Source organism: Microcaecilia unicolor, chromosome 6 (genome assembly GCF_901765095.1).
Source record: "Microcaecilia unicolor chromosome 6, aMicUni1.1, whole genome shotgun sequence".
Taxonomy (NCBI): Eukaryota; Metazoa; Chordata; class Amphibia; order Gymnophiona; family Siphonopidae; genus Microcaecilia; species Microcaecilia unicolor.
This window is the reverse complement of record NC_044036.1, coordinates 156680124-156697425: the sequence shown is the minus strand read 5'-3', so window position 1 is coordinate 156697425 and position 17302 is coordinate 156680124. Positions and strand designations below refer to the sequence as shown.

Below are 17302 nucleotides of genomic sequence, written 5' to 3'. Positions count from 1 at the left end.
TGGGGGTGCTGAATTTTTTATTTTTTAACAGGTAGTGCATGCTTCCTCCCTCTCCCAACCCTCCTCCCTCTCCTCCGAGTGCCAGTCCCAACCCCAGCCCGACCTCTTCTCTCACAACAGTCCTCCGCCGGTCTGCCCTCACCTTCCTGCGTGCCGCCCAGAATTTTAAAAGTCATCTTAACTCAGGGTCCTGGTGGCAGCAGTGAAAGGCGAACAGGCTCGGCGCTTCAGCCTTCCCTTCTGTCTTAGCTCTGGTCCCACCCTCATTTCCTGTTTCTGCACGGGCAGGACCAGAGCTGAGAGAGAAGGGAAGGCTGAAGCGCCGAGCCTGCTCGCCTTTCACTGCTGCCGCTGGGACCCTAGGTAAGATGACTTTTAAAATTCTGGGAGGGCACGCAGGAAGGTGAGGGCGGACCGACGGAGGACTGTTGAGGGAGAAGAGGGTGGGCACTGGGCGGGTCAGGCTGGCTGGGAAGGGAACTTCCAACTTCTGGCGGGTGAAAATATTGGGGGTGCTCGAGCACCCACAGCACCCACGGAGTCAGCGCCTATGTATACAATATGAAGTGTAAATGTATGCAAAGCACCTGTGTGGTAACAGCAGAGAACTGACTTTCTCGTATCAAATTGGCTGACCCCCAGCAATGCCTGTTCTCTACTATTTAAAGATACGGTTTTGCAGAACTGTGTGCATTGTGCTGAAATCACTGACTTATGACTTGAAAATTTATGGGTGCTTGAATGGTTTGAAGATTTTTGTCCACTGCCCTGCGCTAAGACTATTGTTCACTGGCATGTGCTGTATTTTGTTGGAAGAATTGAAATTTAAACTTAAACTGAATTTTTAGCCGATGAGGTTATCCTACCCAGTTGTCCCAACGGTTATACACCTAAAGCTCTGGGAGGGTTCTGAGGCTTTTCCTCCTTAATTAAAAGAAGCCCTATGTTGGAAGTTCCCCAAGATGTTTCACATGTCACCCAGATCTTGTCCATACATGTACTTCCTAAATACCCAGGCTTTCAGGGTCGGATCCTTCTTTCTTCTGGCCATTCATGGACTCCACTGCACAGCATGAGTGCTGAAGCTATTAACTGTTGGCTTTGATGCAGAGAGGTATGTGAGAGACTTTAAGGCTGAGCACAAGGCAAGAGCTTCTAATGTGACGACATGAGGCACAGAAGGGTTGGTTAAATCTTCTGCAGTACTATGAGTATTTATTTAATGCTGCTCGTGCTTCAGATGCCCCCCAGATTCTCTACCCCTAATTCTCCCTCCCACACACCTGGAAGATGGGAGGCAGAAGTGATGACCACTTATTTCAACTATTATGGTCTTTGGCCCCTATGTGGTGTAGCCTGGAACACATGGTACAAGGTTGGTCTGCATTGTTGCCAAATAAGGACATTTTGCCACCTTTGGCAGTCTGGGTGGAGTCGGGCACTACCATTTTTGCAAAAAAGGTGACATGAGTGAGTTGTCATTGCTCCTTGCTCTTGCCTTCAGGTGTGTGGTGGGGAGAGGCAGGGTTCACTAGACCTATTTTTGGTATTGGGAAACAGGTCATCTTTCTTGGGAGACCACCTGTGACCCTTTTTTTGGGTGGGGGGGGGGTATATTGGGGATGGAACCTAGGAGTCTCTTTTTTTTTCCCCCCTAATTTTCCTGGCAGTTCATGAGCCAGTCCCTGCTTGCAAACTGACAAAGGAGAAGTTTGCTTATTGCATCAGGGAGCTTAATATTGTGGTAGGTATCAGCTTGTGGCTCAGATGCAGTCTTATTACCCTCCATTGCTGCCTGATGGCAAGTTATGTGTCTTACCAGTGTAGCTACTCACTACTTCCTCCTTGTGCTAATCTGTATGTTGGGGGAGGGGGGAAGAGGAAGAGGAGATGGCACAGGGTCTCTCCTAGGAGTGGGGGGAGGGTGTTTGAAAGACAGAGCAGTAAACACAATTTGCTGTTGTGTCCTAGTTCCTATGCCAAATTCTATAAATGGTGTAGCATACTCCAGGAGTAGTGCAGCCAATTCCTGTACAATAGCTTGCTAAACAAACAAATGAATGATACTATTGACCAAGAGGCTGTGGCACTGAAAAGCATAGGAACAATAGTGTATCAGAGTACTGATGAAATGGATGTAAAATGTAACCAAATCAGTGAAGCATAGAAGTATCATTAGCAAACAATCTTGACAGGTCAGTCTTTGCAAGTTAGATTTCATTCTGTAGTACTTAAGGAATTTTTAAAAGGTCAAGGTAAACCTCAATCCTGTCAAGCTATTTAAGGTGTTCAACCAGGCAGGGTTACTGTTAACTTTCTGAAGTGTATTCTAAACCCTACAGCCACAAATATAATACTTTTGTTGCTGGGCTCTTAAATGTGGCACTTTTAGTTCCTTTTCTGATTGATTGCAACAGTCTGGTTTGACGGTCTTTTAATTAAATCGCCATTCTCCTGTTGACACAGTTCTTAGGACTTGACATGGGCAGTGTTTCGGCGAACAGTGCCTGCATTGAGTCTCATCAGTTATGCTGGTTGATGTTGGTTGATGGATCTAACATTAGTTTATTAGAACCACTCTGATGTTTGTTTTTGACCCACTATTTTTGTCATTTGTTACTATCTTTCCAGAGCAATATTTGCCCTAGAACCCATCATGCTGCTGCCCTACCTTCAGCAATGGCAAGAAGTACTGTGGCATCACCACCTCTAGTGAGCAGCTCTCAGCAGGGTAGAGCCGGTGATACAATAATGTTGGCACTGGGATGGGCTGAATCCTGTTTGATGTCATACCAGTTGGGGAAATGTAGCTGTGTAGCAGTTTTACTGCAGCCATTTGACTTGATAGATTGTCGGAGTTTAACCTGCAATACATAGTCAGTATTGACCGTTCTAGTCCTGTCCATGTAACAGTTGTGCAACTTCTGTACTGAAACTTGCTGATTGTCATCCCTTTCTAGGCCTTTGTCATTCGGTATTTGCTGCAGAAGAACTGATTACTTAACTCTTACAATATTTAAGAAGGATCTGTTGGCTAAGCTTTTGTCCAAACAAACCCTTTGTCCCACACAAAGCACTCGGCTAGTTAACCAAGCCTGGCTTTACCTGATAGAGGGGCAATGAGCAGAGAGATGCTGAGGTCCCGGTACAGGCTTGTCCAAATTCAGTCCTTAACGTGGCCTGTTTGCAGTTTGCTTCAGGTCATAGCTAATGAATATGCATCAAATACATAAACTTTGGTAAATTTTATTTCACTATTATAACTTTTTATATCTATTAAAAACTGATTTCAATCAATCCTCATTCTACTACTATATCACAATCTTATCAAAAACTTTAAAATTCCCAATATCTTATTTTCACATTGCATCACACAATAAAAGTTCACCTATCAAAGTGTTGAAGATGGTAGTGTTATGTCAACTGTTGAATCCTCTGGTTCATAAAGTTGTATGAAAATGTATCATTGGTTTCTCAAATGGATTTTCCAACTGATTCTTAAGTAGAGGAGTGTGGTAGCCGTGTTAGTCCACTCTTAAGGTTATCAATAGAAATCAAACAAAATAAAACATGGAAAAGAAAATAAGATGATACCTTTTTATTGGACATAACTTAATACATTTCTTGATTAGCTTTCGAAGGTTGCCCTTCGTCAGATCGGAAATAAGCAAATGTGCTAGCTGACAGTGTATATAAGTGAAAATATTCAAGCATTACTATGACAGTCTGACAGGGTGGGAGGAGGGGGGTGGGTAGGAAGTATGCATGGGGACATCAAAGCATATCATTGATATTCTAACAGGATGGGTGTGGATAGGTGAGGGGTGGGGTGATCAACAGAGACATACAGCTTTATGGTTTATAATGGGCTTGGAACCCCAGATCCTTGTTAAGTCCTTTCTGTTGGGTGTTAAAATATTCAATCATTCTGACTTCAAAGGTCTTACGTTCTTGTATGGTTTTAAAGTTGCCTTTCAGGATTCTCACTGTGAAGTCACTGGTACAGTCTCCTGGTCCTGTAAAATGTTGACCAACAGGTGTGGGAACCCTACTGGCACCAGCATTGTTCATGTGATGATGTCTATGTAAATTGAATCTTGTCTTAAGCGTCTTGTCTGTTTCTCCAATATAGCATCCTTCCTTACATTTTTTACACTAAATGATATATACCACATTGGAAGATGAGCAAGTGAAAGATCCCTTTATGTTGAATATCTTTCCTTTGTGGATGACTTTGGGGTCCTGTGAAATATTTTGGCATAGTTTGCAACTGGATAAATTACAGGGAAGTGTGCCCTTCTGTTCCTTTTCAGTCTGTGATGGAAGTTTACTTCTGATTAGCTTGTGTTTTAAGTTGGGTGGCTGTCGGAAGGCTCATCTTCCAAGGTGGTATATATCATTCAGTGTAAAAAATGTAAGGAAGGATGCTATATTGGAGAAACAGGCCAGATGCTTAAGACAAGATTCAATTTACATAGACATCACATGAACAATGCTGGTGCCAGTAGGGTTCCCACACCTGTTGGTCAACATTTTACAGGACCAGGAGACTGTACCAGTGACTTCACTGTGAGAATCCTGAAAGGTAACTTTAAAACCATACAAGAACGTAAGACCTTTGAAGTCAGAATGATTGAATATTTTAACACCCAACAGAAAGGACTTAACAAGGATCTGGGGTTCCTAGCCCATTATAAACCATAAAGCTGTATGTCTCTGTTGATCACCCCACCCCTCACCTATCCACACCCATCCTGTTAGAATATCAATGATATGCTTTGATGTCCCCATGCATACCTCCTACCCACCCCCATCCTCCCACCCTGTCAGACTGTCATAGTAATGCTTGAATGTTTTCACTTATATACACTGTCAGCTAGCACATTTGCTTATTTCCGATCTGATGAAGAAGGGCAACCTTCGAAAGCTAATCAAGAAATGTATTAAGTTATGTTCAATAAAAAAGGTATCATCTTATTTTCTTTTCCATGTTTTATTTTGTTTGATTTCTATTGATAACCAACTGATTCTAAAATCTCAAGTCCTATTATGGAAACAACATCACCACCAGTTCTTCCGCTTGATATCCAGTCATTGGCTGAACCCAGGATGTGTGTGGAATAAATTCAAAAGAAACTCCTTGCTTGACTGACTGAGTTTGTAGCTCTAACCTAACATGGTGCCATTTTCGCAAATTGGAGTCAGGTTGAGACTAAAAATAAAAAAAACCATAGTTCAAGCAATGCTAACAAGACCATCTCCTTTTATCTAACTGATGGTATATAAAAAAATCTTACCTTACAAATGACAACATAACATATTGACGGTCACTAGCAAACTGGACATTTCCAAGACAACCCTCACTTCTGCGTTGGAGTCAACTGAAAGAAGATGCCAGCATATGCATGCTTTAACAGAAAATACGCTGATAGCCTGAATATTGCCATGAATTCAAACTGCACCCCAACTTTGTTTAACCCCGAAGGATAATGGTGCTTCAATTGTAAATGAAGCATTGCTCCTTGTGTTTAAGTATTGTAGATAAATCCTCCTCTGATATTATTTAACTGAAACAGCACTACAAATTGTATTTCAACCTGATGACCTGCTATTCTCCAATGTTCCAGTAAAGGGGCTTTCATCTGACTCGTAAATTACAGAGGTGTTGAGTAATTTGCTGTTTGATCCTCAGTTTGGTCTGCACTAGATACTAGAGGTCACAGGCAACAAATGCTATATACTTCCTGAGTTAAATCTCTACGAGATCTCAAATAAGCCTTTCCACTAGCATTAGGTATTTGAGTAAACTGTTCCTGTATAACATATTGACATAACTACATTTGCTACATTTGTAATGCCCTAAAACTTGCTTACTGTAAGGACCTATTAACTTCTCTCCTAAGTTGCAGTCTCTGGTATATGCAAACTATGGGAGTTGATCAAACTGCAGAGGAACTGAAAGAATAGATCAATGTTTACAAATACATTGATAATGCCATTAGTGTGCGGTAATACATGAAACGTCACTTTTTTTTTATTGAACGATGGAACAAACATTCTCTGAGTATTATAAGCTGTTTTTTAATGTGCTTTCTGAATAACTCTAGAAGGATATCCATGTTTGAACCTAGATTTCATATCTATTGCTTGTTGTCTAAAAGTCCCTTGTGTACATAATTTACGTATATGAAGGAACTGACCAGCTGGACTGCTGTCCTTTAATTTCTTAGTTTTTTCCAATTGAGTAGTCATCCTATTTGAGATCAACAATAATACATCTTCATACAACTTTATGAACAATGATTCAATGTAGTGGACATATAACACTGCCATCTTCAACACTTTTTGATAGGTGAACTTGTATGGGTTTGTGTGATAGTCATACAGTAATCATTGTTAAATGCAGTGTCCCAATGCGATTAAGAATTTTAGTTTTTTATAAGATTCTCATACAGTAGAATGAGGATAGATTGAAATCAGTAATTTTTATTAATAGGTAATATGCATGAGATCTACTTGGCAACAGATGTAGTGGGAATGCAAATGTTATATATATTCGTTAGGGATACCTTGAAAACCTGGCCGGTTTGCACTTGGACAAGCCTCCTCTAAGTCATACTGGAATATAGAAATAGACCCAAAGCTGTAAACTATATTCTGGTGGCTTATGTTTTCACTTGTGGACATGTGGGAACTTGCAGAAGGAAGGACAACTTTTAGCCAGAAAATGTGTGCTGTTTTTCTGATTTGAAGACATAATGAAATCAAGGAAGGTAAAATACATGCTGACTTCTCAAAGTACTGAACATTCACCTCTGGAATATCTTGTGATTACTTGCTGGTGGGTTACGTTTTATGGCTTAATATAGACTGCAGCATGCTAAACTCTTGTCTGGCTTAGGACAGCACCTGATGATGGACCACCACCACCTCCTACAAGCTTGTTTGATCTATAACATTGGTTGCATTTGATGCCCTTTATACTTGCATCCAAACACTGAAATATTTCTTCTGATTTTATAGCTTGCTAGCAAGACTTGGCTTTCTGCCTCCTAGGTCACAGGACCATGTATAACCCTCAAGTCATCGCATCTGCTTTGCTGCTTGCTTGCCTTCAAATAATCTCCCTGAGCCCATACGCCAGGCCCCCTCCCTGCCCATCTTCAAATCCTTGCTCAAAGCCCACCTCTTCAATGTCGCCTTCGGCACCTAACACTATACCTCTATTGAAGACATCTAGACTGCACCAACTTGACATTTCATCCTTTAGATTGTAAGCTCCTTTGAGCAGGGACTGTTCTTTTTGTTAAATTGTACAGCGCTGCATAACCCTAGTAGTGCTCTAGAAATGTTAAGTAGTAGTAAATGGATTTACCTTCTCTCTGTATACTCCCAATGCTGTGTTAAGCAAGGTGTTCTTATCTGAGCCCTTTCCTGGTGTTGGCTCATCTTTCATTTTGCTGCACCATATTGCTGAGAAGAGACTGATGGTGCATCAGGTTATCCCTTCAGCAGAATTAATAGTCTAAACTTGGATGAACTACATTTTAGTGCCTATAAATTTGCAGGCCTGTCTTGTTTTACAGCTATATGGAGCAGGGACATGTATCTGTACAGTCTGTATAGCACTTTGAAAAATAAAAACTAGTAGTACATGTCTGACGTAATCCCATTTCTTTGTATAGGTGCTGGTATAGGTGACATTGGTGTGGTGGTGGAGGATCCTCAAGGAAAGAATACAGATGTTACAATAGAGGACAAAGGAAACCAAGTCCATCACTGTACTTATAAACCAGTTCAACCAGGGCTTCACAGGATCATCATTTCATTTGCCGGGGAAACCATTCCAAAGAGTCCCTATACAATTAATGTTGGAGAAGGTATGTTCAATTTTTCATATGGACAAAAATGTCAGATGCTGACAAAACTGTTTTTTTCGTTTCAGCCAAAACCAAAAGTGCCACCAAAGCTATTTGAAGACTTTCAGTTGAAACTCATCACCTGATTTCGGCTGAAAACTCAAAAGTTTAGTTGTGTGAATGTGAACCACTGAAGGCTGCCAGGGATTGTCTGAGATTGCAGTCTGCATTTCTCTGCTTAAACCCACAGTATCTAAGCCAGAATAACTAAAATCAGACTATTACATCCAAGCAAAATAGTCTCAAGAAGAACATAAGCATTAACATACTGGGACAGACCGAAGGTCATCAAGTCCAGTATCCAGTTAAGTGGCCAATCCAAGTCATAAGTACCTGGCCAAGATACCATGGGTAAAGCAGACTTTATGCTGCTCATCCCAAATCAATCTTAAGGGCCTTTACTAAGACATGCCAGCGACTGCCACTTGGCGTTGCTGAGCCAGCCCATTCAAAGTGAAGGGGCACTAGTGCATAGCCAGCCATGCTAGCAGCTTAGTAAACCCCTGCGTTAATGAATTATGGACTTCAATTTTAGGAAATTGTCAAAACCATTTTTAAACCTTGCTAAGTCATTTGCTTTTACCATATTCTATGGCAACAAATTCCAAAGTTTAATTAAATGTGGAGTGAAGAAATATTTTTTTTTCTAAATTTACTACTTAGCAGGGGTGGACTGACAGTGGTCAGGGCCCCCGGGCACTGCCTGCTGCACCTCCAGTGCCCTCTCTGGTCCTACCTTGAGGGACCTGGTGGTCAAGCAGCTTCTTTGGGGGCAGGAAAGAACCCCACTCTTTCCTGTCTGCCCGGTGGCTGCGCCTCCATGTTTTTCAAAATGGCTGAGACTTACCGCAGTAGTCTTGCGTGTCTCAGCAGTCTCACAGACCTCCACAGGAATTCTCGGCAGACATTTTTAAAACACGGCAGTGGCGTCGTTATGCACAGGAGCGGTAGCAGGCAGTATTTTTTTTTCTGCTCCCACAGAGGCCACTAAACCACCAGGCCCCTCAAGGTAGGACCAGGGAGTGCTGTAATGTGCTGTGGTAGGCAACTGGGCAGAGCCTCTGGACTCCCTTTAGGCCCTTTTGCCCCGTTGCCCAAGTGGTCAGTCTGCCCCTGCTACTTAGTAGCTTCATTGTATGCCCCATACACTGTCGTTTTGGAAAGAATAAATGAGTGATTCTCATCTACCTGTTCTACTCACTCAGTGTTTTATAGACCTCTATCATATGTCCCCTCAGCTGTCACCTCTCCAAGCTGAAGGGCCCTAGCCTTTCAGCCTTTTGTCACCCTTTTATCATTTTTCATTGCCCTTCTCTATACCTCTAATGTCTATAGCTTTTATTTGAGATATTTTATTTTATTTATTTAGATTTTGCTCACACCTTTTTCAGTAGTAGCTCGAGGTGAGTTACATTTAGGTATGACCAGAATGGCACACAATAGAGAGAGATGAAATTGCTATCTGTTTTTCCAGTCCTTTCCTAATTCCTAATATTCTATTTGTTTTCTTAACTGCTGCTGAAAACTGAGCAAAGCTAATGGACCACAGCTAAAACTGAAACTAAATATCCTGGTGCTTTACAGTGGCTGACTTTGTGCCACACTTGGGCATTACAGCTGATGTTGTATCTCCACAGAGGCTAATTCCTAAGGAGCTTATCCCAAATTTAGACTTAAGTTCTTGCTACATTTTTGTATCAATTGCAGTTAAGATGACTTAACTATTGTGCAAGATCATAACTGCATTATTTGTGATCAGTGTAAAAAGAGGAGCACCCCCCCCCCCCCCAAACCTCCACAGGACTACCTTAAAATCCCTGGTTTTGTAATTGGGGCAGGAGCAGTGCCCCAGTCATGGTAGCAATTTTGAGAGCAAAGCCAAAATGATAGGAGTGACTGGGGATCTCTCCTGCTCTAACTACACCCCAAAGGTTTCTGATGGAGGTCAGCTCTTCTTTGGGAGGAGGGGAGGGAGGTCATTTTCAAGCAAAATTGGGCTGCTTTCAGCACCATAACTGAAAAATTCAATTAACTACTTTAACCAGATGTTGGTGCCTTTCAGAAGGTGAATGTGCTTTAGTAAAGGGCTGGCAGTTACTTATTTTGGAATCTTAAGTCCATACATTGATCTGAATATTTCAGTTGGCTTTGAATTAAAGCATCTGTATGCAATTTTTAAATAACTTGTGTTGTATACACTAGCAGAATATATGGCCAATAGACCAAGCTTTAGAAGCTTGCCAACTAGAGAAATAATGGAAAAATATGTACAGCTGAGAACTCCATGAAGCAACACACCATTTTGCCTTTTTACGCTCCAAAATTACGGAATGACCTTCCTGGATACATGCAAGTAATCTCACAAGAAGTTTAGAAGTCTACTTAAATGCATCTCCTTTGGGCTGGTCTGATCTGGTGCTTGTTTTTATCTCGTACTGTACAGGTTTAATGGATCTTGTGAGGTTTTTATTAACATTTTGGTGATTCTATACCATTGTATGTTAACCGCTTTGATCTGCTTGCCAGCAAAGCTGGTATATCAACTCAACCATTTTGAGTCATTCAATATACAAAGTAAAACATAATCTAAATATTGTTTCTTTCAAGTATCTGGTCTTAGACTCTCCATAAGACTCATGATCCTGCAGGTTACCTCTTGGCTGCCATTTTTAATGGATCGTTTAATGCTTTTCAATTTTCTTTTTCCTTCACTGACTCTTTAACTCTTGCTTTTGTTCTGTCATCTTATGCTTCCTCTATTCTTCTGCACTTGCAGACCTCTGCTCACCTTTCCTGAGCTGACCTCCCCTTGTGGAATGTTGAGGTTCACATCTAAAGGCTTCCTAGTTGATTACTCAGAACAAGCTGTGGTGGTAAGAGGCTGCAGGGTACTATCACTTTCCTTATTGCTGTCTTTTATGGTATTTTCTCTGTTTTATCAATGGGTTGTCTACCTTAAAGCAAAATGTAATTAACAGTCTAATATGCCTTCAGACCCTTAATTTAGAAGCATCTCCATGTGTAAATGGTGGTATTTACAGGTGTAGATGGCATACACATATAAATAAAATTCAAACTGTGTATGGTACTTGCTAATAAACTAAAGTTTTGCTTCTCAAATAAGAAAGTATGTGTCTCTGACTCACCAGTTAATTTATATTTTGGAGGAAAAAGACTTCAGATGCTCAACATTCTACTACTACAAATCATAGCACTACCAGTCATACGCAGCGCATCACAATTGAACATGTCTGTTAAACAGCTAAACAGTGAATGATTGAATGCTTATATCCACTATTGACAGGAATGCTTTCCGATGTGGATAGTGCATGAGCTCCTCATTAGTCTAAAAAAAACCTCTGATTAATGTATTTATTTTACTTCTTTATATTATGTTATATGCTTTTATTGTATACCACTGATGTATCGGCGGTACTTATCTGGGCTTTAGTAGCAACTGCGGCTGGGGACACTCTATAGAAAATTTCTGTTTCGCTACAAGCTTCTTAAGGAGCGATAGCCATAACCATAGTGAAGCCCGATTTATATCCTGCCTCCTGCACTTCACTATGGTTATGGATATCGCTCCTTAAGAAGCTTGCAGCGAAACAGAAATTTTCTGTAGCGTGTCCCCAGCCGCAGTTGCTACTAAAGCCCAGATAAGTACCGCCGATACATCAGTGGTATACAATAAAAGCATATAACATAATATAAAGAAGTAAAATAAATACATTATTCATATTGATAAAATCGGAGGTTTTTTAGACTGAGGAGCTCATGCACTATCCACATCGGAAAGCATTCAATCATACACATATTAATAGTGGCTGAAGTTGCTATTTATATGTAGAGATCCATACCATGCAGGTATCTTGAGGGGGCTTGGTGGGTAGGTGTGGCTTGGGCACAGCTAGGACAGGATTTTATGTATATCTTTCTACGCACTATCGTATGAAACCCGAAAGTGGACGTGACTATGGGTAGGGGCATTTTCTGGAAATTACACCTGGTTTTCAGTAGAGGCATAAGTTCTGGTGCCTAGGATTTGGATGTGGGAATTGGCGCTACATGCTCTTCTATGAAGGCTCTCAACTGAGTGCCCTTTAAGATGGTGCTGGGCCCCTGTTTTTTTCTGATACCCAATCTTGGGCACCATTTGCTGAGTGTGGTCCTAAACTGCCCCAATGTTGTATGGAAGCTGCAAAATTACCACTTAAAGTGGAGGCTGCCAGGATCATGCCATAATTTTCTGTTTCCAAAATGTCTGCTTCTACTGCATGTGTGAGCAAATACATGCACAATCCTGGAGGTATTTTTAGAAGTGTTGACCTCTAGTAGAATACTGTCAGTTGAGCATGTCCTGACCTGGATGTCCCAAATTGATCTCATGTTCTGTATAAAGCTGGGCTCCACACTTGGGATAAAGGGAGGGCTTTTTGGTGAGTAGCCTAACCTTTATAGGTTTAACATGTGAGGTAGTGGTAGGATGTAACACAAGCTGGGTAAGGCAGTACTTTTACCTGTAGCTGTGAAAGATGTAATAGTTTGCAAGAAATACAGGACACTGATCAGGGTTTGATACAAATACTTACAAGGAATTTTGTAAGGGGTAAAAATAACGGTATTCAATCTTGGTTGAGGCATTCAACTTCTGTTAAATACATTGTCCTGTCCTCAGTCCTTCAATTTTAGATAAGATGGCTTTGCTCACTCTGCTTTAGTGTCTTCATTTTTTTTTCTTTGTTGATCAGTCTTCATGGTAGTGTTCATTTTTCATATGCTGCTGTCTAAAATATAGCCATTAGTTTTTTCACACATCTGCAATATAGCAGGATTCTCACCGGCTAAGACCTAAAGGCCAGATGTCTAGACTCCTAGTAGAGAGTTGCATGGGGACGGGAATTTAACCCATCCCCACCCGTCCCCGCAAGAATTTAATGGTACATTAAAAAAAAATTCCTGCGTGCTCGAGCTGCAGCACTGCAGGCAAGGAAGGAATGGAAGTTGGAACACTCTGGTGTGCACATGTAAGATTGTTCTGATTCACTATGTGCTAAGAGATCACCAAATGCACATGCCAATAGGTCAGGTGACATCTGCTTGTGCCTATGTCACAGCTGAGGTTTGTGCATCAGCCCAGGAGCAGAGAGGATTAATAGTAACATAGTAAATGACAGCAGATAAAAACGACATAATCATTATCAATTCATGATTAAATCAACAATGAATGTGATATGTACTTGATTATGGTCTTTGTGGCATTTCTGGGATATAGACCATAGAAGTCCGCCAGGCCCTAGCCTAATGTTCCATCTGCTGGTGTTGCCCTCGAAGCCCACTCCAGCCTATTTATCTTCTCATTTGCTGGACACAGATCATAAAAGTCTGTCCAGCACTGTCCTCATGTTCCAGTCACTAAAGTTGCTGTCTAAGCCCTTTCCAGCCCATCCTAAACCAGATTGCCATATATGTGACATAGACTATACAGGTCTCCCGGTATCAGCCCTAGTTCATCACAGCCATAGTCGCCATCCAAGTGTCACTCGACACATCCACGCACATTCAGCCACTTAAGTTTAGTTTCTTTGATAACTTCCATTTTCTAATTAGAGATCCTCTGTTTATCCCATGCCTTTTTGAATTTCATCACCATTTGTATCTCTACCACCTCCTTAATGGTGACTTTCCACATCTGTGCTGTTAAAGCAAGGAGACAGAGACAGCACTCAAAGAACTTGGTACTCGGTAGGTGAGAGGCCTGGTACAAGTGCAGCATACACTTCCACGGGATCCCCGCAGAACTGCTTCCGTCCCTGCGGGAATCCCATGGGTTTCCCGCAAAACCCATTCCCGTGCAAGTCTCTAACTCCTAGTGCTACAGGACCAGGGGGTATGCAGGCATACAGTGCTCTGTAACTGCAAAAAACTGGTAGGGGGTGTGCACACCTTCCTGCCATCCCCGTCTACAACTTTGGGACTTAAGTGAAGGGAGGGGCAATGAAATGCAAAAAATGAGGAAGAGCTTGTGGGAAAGGGGGTATGGCACACTTATAACACCACTATCCACTCAACTCTCACCTGTCTTACCACAGGTTTTAGTTCTATTTGTATTCAGATCTGGGTCATTCTCATGTTAATATTCTTGCTGAGCCACTCCATTTAGAGGATGACTGAAATTTACTGCTTGGTTTTGGTCAAAGCTGAAATGAAACCCATCCTCCTGGCCACCCACTAACTGTCTTCCCTGGGCCTACATTCTAAAAGCCCTGGTGGTCTAGTGGCCTCTTCAGAGCAGGAGCAATCCAAACTCACTCCTGTGTAGTGAAAACTATGGCTGCAACTTCCTGTGGGAGGTCATGGCTGCTGCCAATTTGGGATTGGAATTGGCATGAGCAGGAGCAATCCCGTGTCATGCTTATGCCAGTTAATATGGTGTGCCTGGTGACAGGAGTTGGATAAAATTTGCAGAAGGTGTATTACCTGGCTGGGAGAAGGTGAGCTTCCCCATGATGCAGTGGCTAATACTCACCCCAGCATGTGTTGATCTACAGACCCTTACCTCATGAAATATTGTGAGTCCACTGGAGATGTACATCCACAAGTAACTGACTTTAACCCTTTAGTGTCCAATGTTTCCATCAGTCTGTTCCCATATGGCTTTTTACGGGAACATTGGACACTAAAGGTTTAAGGGAAGAGGCTAAATTGTGCTACAGATTGTCATGATCAAATACAAATTACACAAGTTGAGCTTTAGCAGATCAATATTAAGATGCAGACAGCAGTGAGGCAGCAAGATACATAATTCAGCCTACAAAGAGAGCTATGCATATAATCGATCAGAGGTTGTACGTGCACATCAAATGTATATGGGAAGGTACATATATATATTTTAGTAATGTTTTAAGACTGTATTGCCTGATGTGATCATTGATGTCTGAAAGACTGAAGCAGTTGTGTTTACCATCTTTGTATCATTATGCTGAAATGAGAGCATGTGCTTTCTCTGTTGCTGGACCCTCACTTTGGGAGATTGTGATAATACTCAACAATTCAAGCAACTCATTAATTAAGTGATTGTGATGCAAGTCTTTGCACTGTCTGTTGAGGGACTTATTTAGATTTTGTTTTGCTTGTACCTTTAAGATTGGTTTGTTTGTTTTTTGTTACCCACTTTGGGTTAAGGCAGGATACAAATGTAAGAATAAGTGCAGAGCTGCTGGCTGCCTGGACGAGACTAATTCTAAGACTTGGAGTTGATGCAGACAGGTGCACGTAGACATTCAGTGACACAGCAGTCCTGCTTCCCAGTCCGGCAGCCCCTGTGCTGCCTGTATAAGCTTAGCTGAATGAATAATGTCGGTGTGACAGGAATTGGACATTATTGGCTAAACCTTTCAGGTTTGGGGGGGGGGGGGGAATCTCCCCAATGGCATGTTTTCAGGGAAGAAAGGTAGAACTGACATAGTAGGCAATTCACTTAAGAATATAGATGAATAAGTGGGTATGAGGATTGTGTGGTTACTTGCCTAGTATGAAGGTGATAGACCTTCTGTGCCGGGGATGAATTAGCTATTGTGCTACATAAGTAATTCAGCATACTACATGCCCCTTCACCACCAATGTAAGCTTAGTATTTACATGTTCTGTAAAATCCATAAGTTCAGTCTAACTTAAAGGATCAGTCTAAAGTTCATTCATGTACATGTGTGTATGAAAGGTAGCTGGTAGAGATGTTAGTTCCATGTAGCCAAGTCTAAAGTTAGGTGATAACAGCGTGAGAAATTGGATTCAACGCACCTTTTAACAACATCTAACTTCAGTGTAAGCTAAACTTGGATGTTGGTGTCCCAGCTTTCACATCCGAAAGATCACAAACTTAAATGATGTGTGCATCATGATCATGTACTAAGTAACTGGACTGAAACATGAGGCAGAATTTTCATTCCTATGCCAGCATGAGTTAAAACTGTATTCTTGTCTGCATGTAGTGGACTCTATATAACTTGGCTATATTGTGCTTATTTTGAAACTTTGATACCAAAAATCCTTAATTTTTACAGCCTGCAATCCAAATGCTTGTCGTGCCAGTGGGCGAGGTTTGCAGAACAAGGGGGTTCGTGTCCGAGAAACTGCAGACTTCAAAGTTGATACCAAAGCGGCAGGAAGTGGAGCCATTGGAGTGTCTGTGAAAGGTCCAAGTGAGTCTGCATTGATAGTACATCCCAGCTAGCATGGTACTGTGTAAGCTTACAGCACTGTTGTAGATGGCTGACGTGTGAAACCCATGCTAAACCTCCTGCACTATGAACACGCATACCCTCACATTATGCACATTGGGAGTGATGTTCTCAAGAAGGCACCAAGGTTAGGTATTAGGAAGATACATAACCTTATGTGCACAAGTTCAATATTCACCTACTTGCTATTCTTTAAAAAGATACCTAAATGATGTATGGTGCACACAAACACACAGAACAGTATGAACTACATACATTCTTTTGGCAATTTTGGGTTCAATTCACCACAGAGCTGGTGTAAATGATTTTATTTATTTATGTATTTAGATTTTGCTCACACCTTTTTTCAGTAGTAGCTCAAGGTGAGTTAAATTCAGGGACACTGGATATTTCTCTGTCCCAGGAGGGCTCACAATCTGTTTGTACCTGAGGCAATGGAGGGTTAAGTGACTTGCCCAAGATCACAAGGAGCAGCAGTGGGATTTGAACAAATGATAACACTTAATGTTTGATATGCAATCCTTGCATTCTATGAAGGTAATGTACATATACTATTTATGTAATACATTACAAGTAGGCATGATGTAGGTACCCCTTTATGAATTGCCCTACATAGGGGTATGTGCCTAGAACGCACATGGTATATTCGTACATTTATGCTTTATATCATGCAAATCTCTGCTGTTATGCACTCTGCTTGTCTCAAGCTGTGGCAGACCCTGCGTTTGGTTACATGATCATATCTGTTCCTCATCCCTCCTTGTGTTTTTCTACTACTTTATTCATCAGGATTGTCCCCTATCCCCCTTCAAGAAAACAAAATTGTGGGTAGCTCATGATGGGCACAAAATTTGATACTAGCTACAGAAAAGGGAGCTATTTTACTCGCACCATGTGCTAAATCCCCAGAGTGAGAACTGTTGGATTATTTGTAGTAAATAATTAGCAGATTTTAGTACACACAGCTTCAGCTTTAGAAATGTTAATTTCTTTCTTCATCTCTCTCTCATTCACCCCTGAATAATTCACTGCTGAGTCACTTTAAAGTTGAAGTAACAAAACATCTGTTTACTCACAGTTTGTAGTTTGATTATAATCAGACAGGCTTATATATACATATTACTATACATTTGTATTATCAGC

At 41.4% G+C, this 17302-nt stretch overlaps 1 protein-coding gene across 9 annotated transcripts in view; it reads left to right on the top strand.

The window, feature by feature from the left end:
• FLNB (filamin B) overlaps window positions 1-17302 on the top strand; it is a 223423-nt gene that overhangs the window by 109090 nt on the left and 97031 nt on the right. For all 9 annotated transcript variants that reach the window (XM_030205341.1, XM_030205340.1, XM_030205337.1 and 6 more), the window contains exons 8-9: window positions 7686-7880; window positions 15983-16120. In XM_030205341.1, coding sequence (XP_030061201.1) covers window positions 7686-7880; window positions 15983-16120 — 333 coding nt within the window. The remainder of the gene's footprint in view (window positions 1-7685; window positions 7881-15982; window positions 16121-17302) is intronic.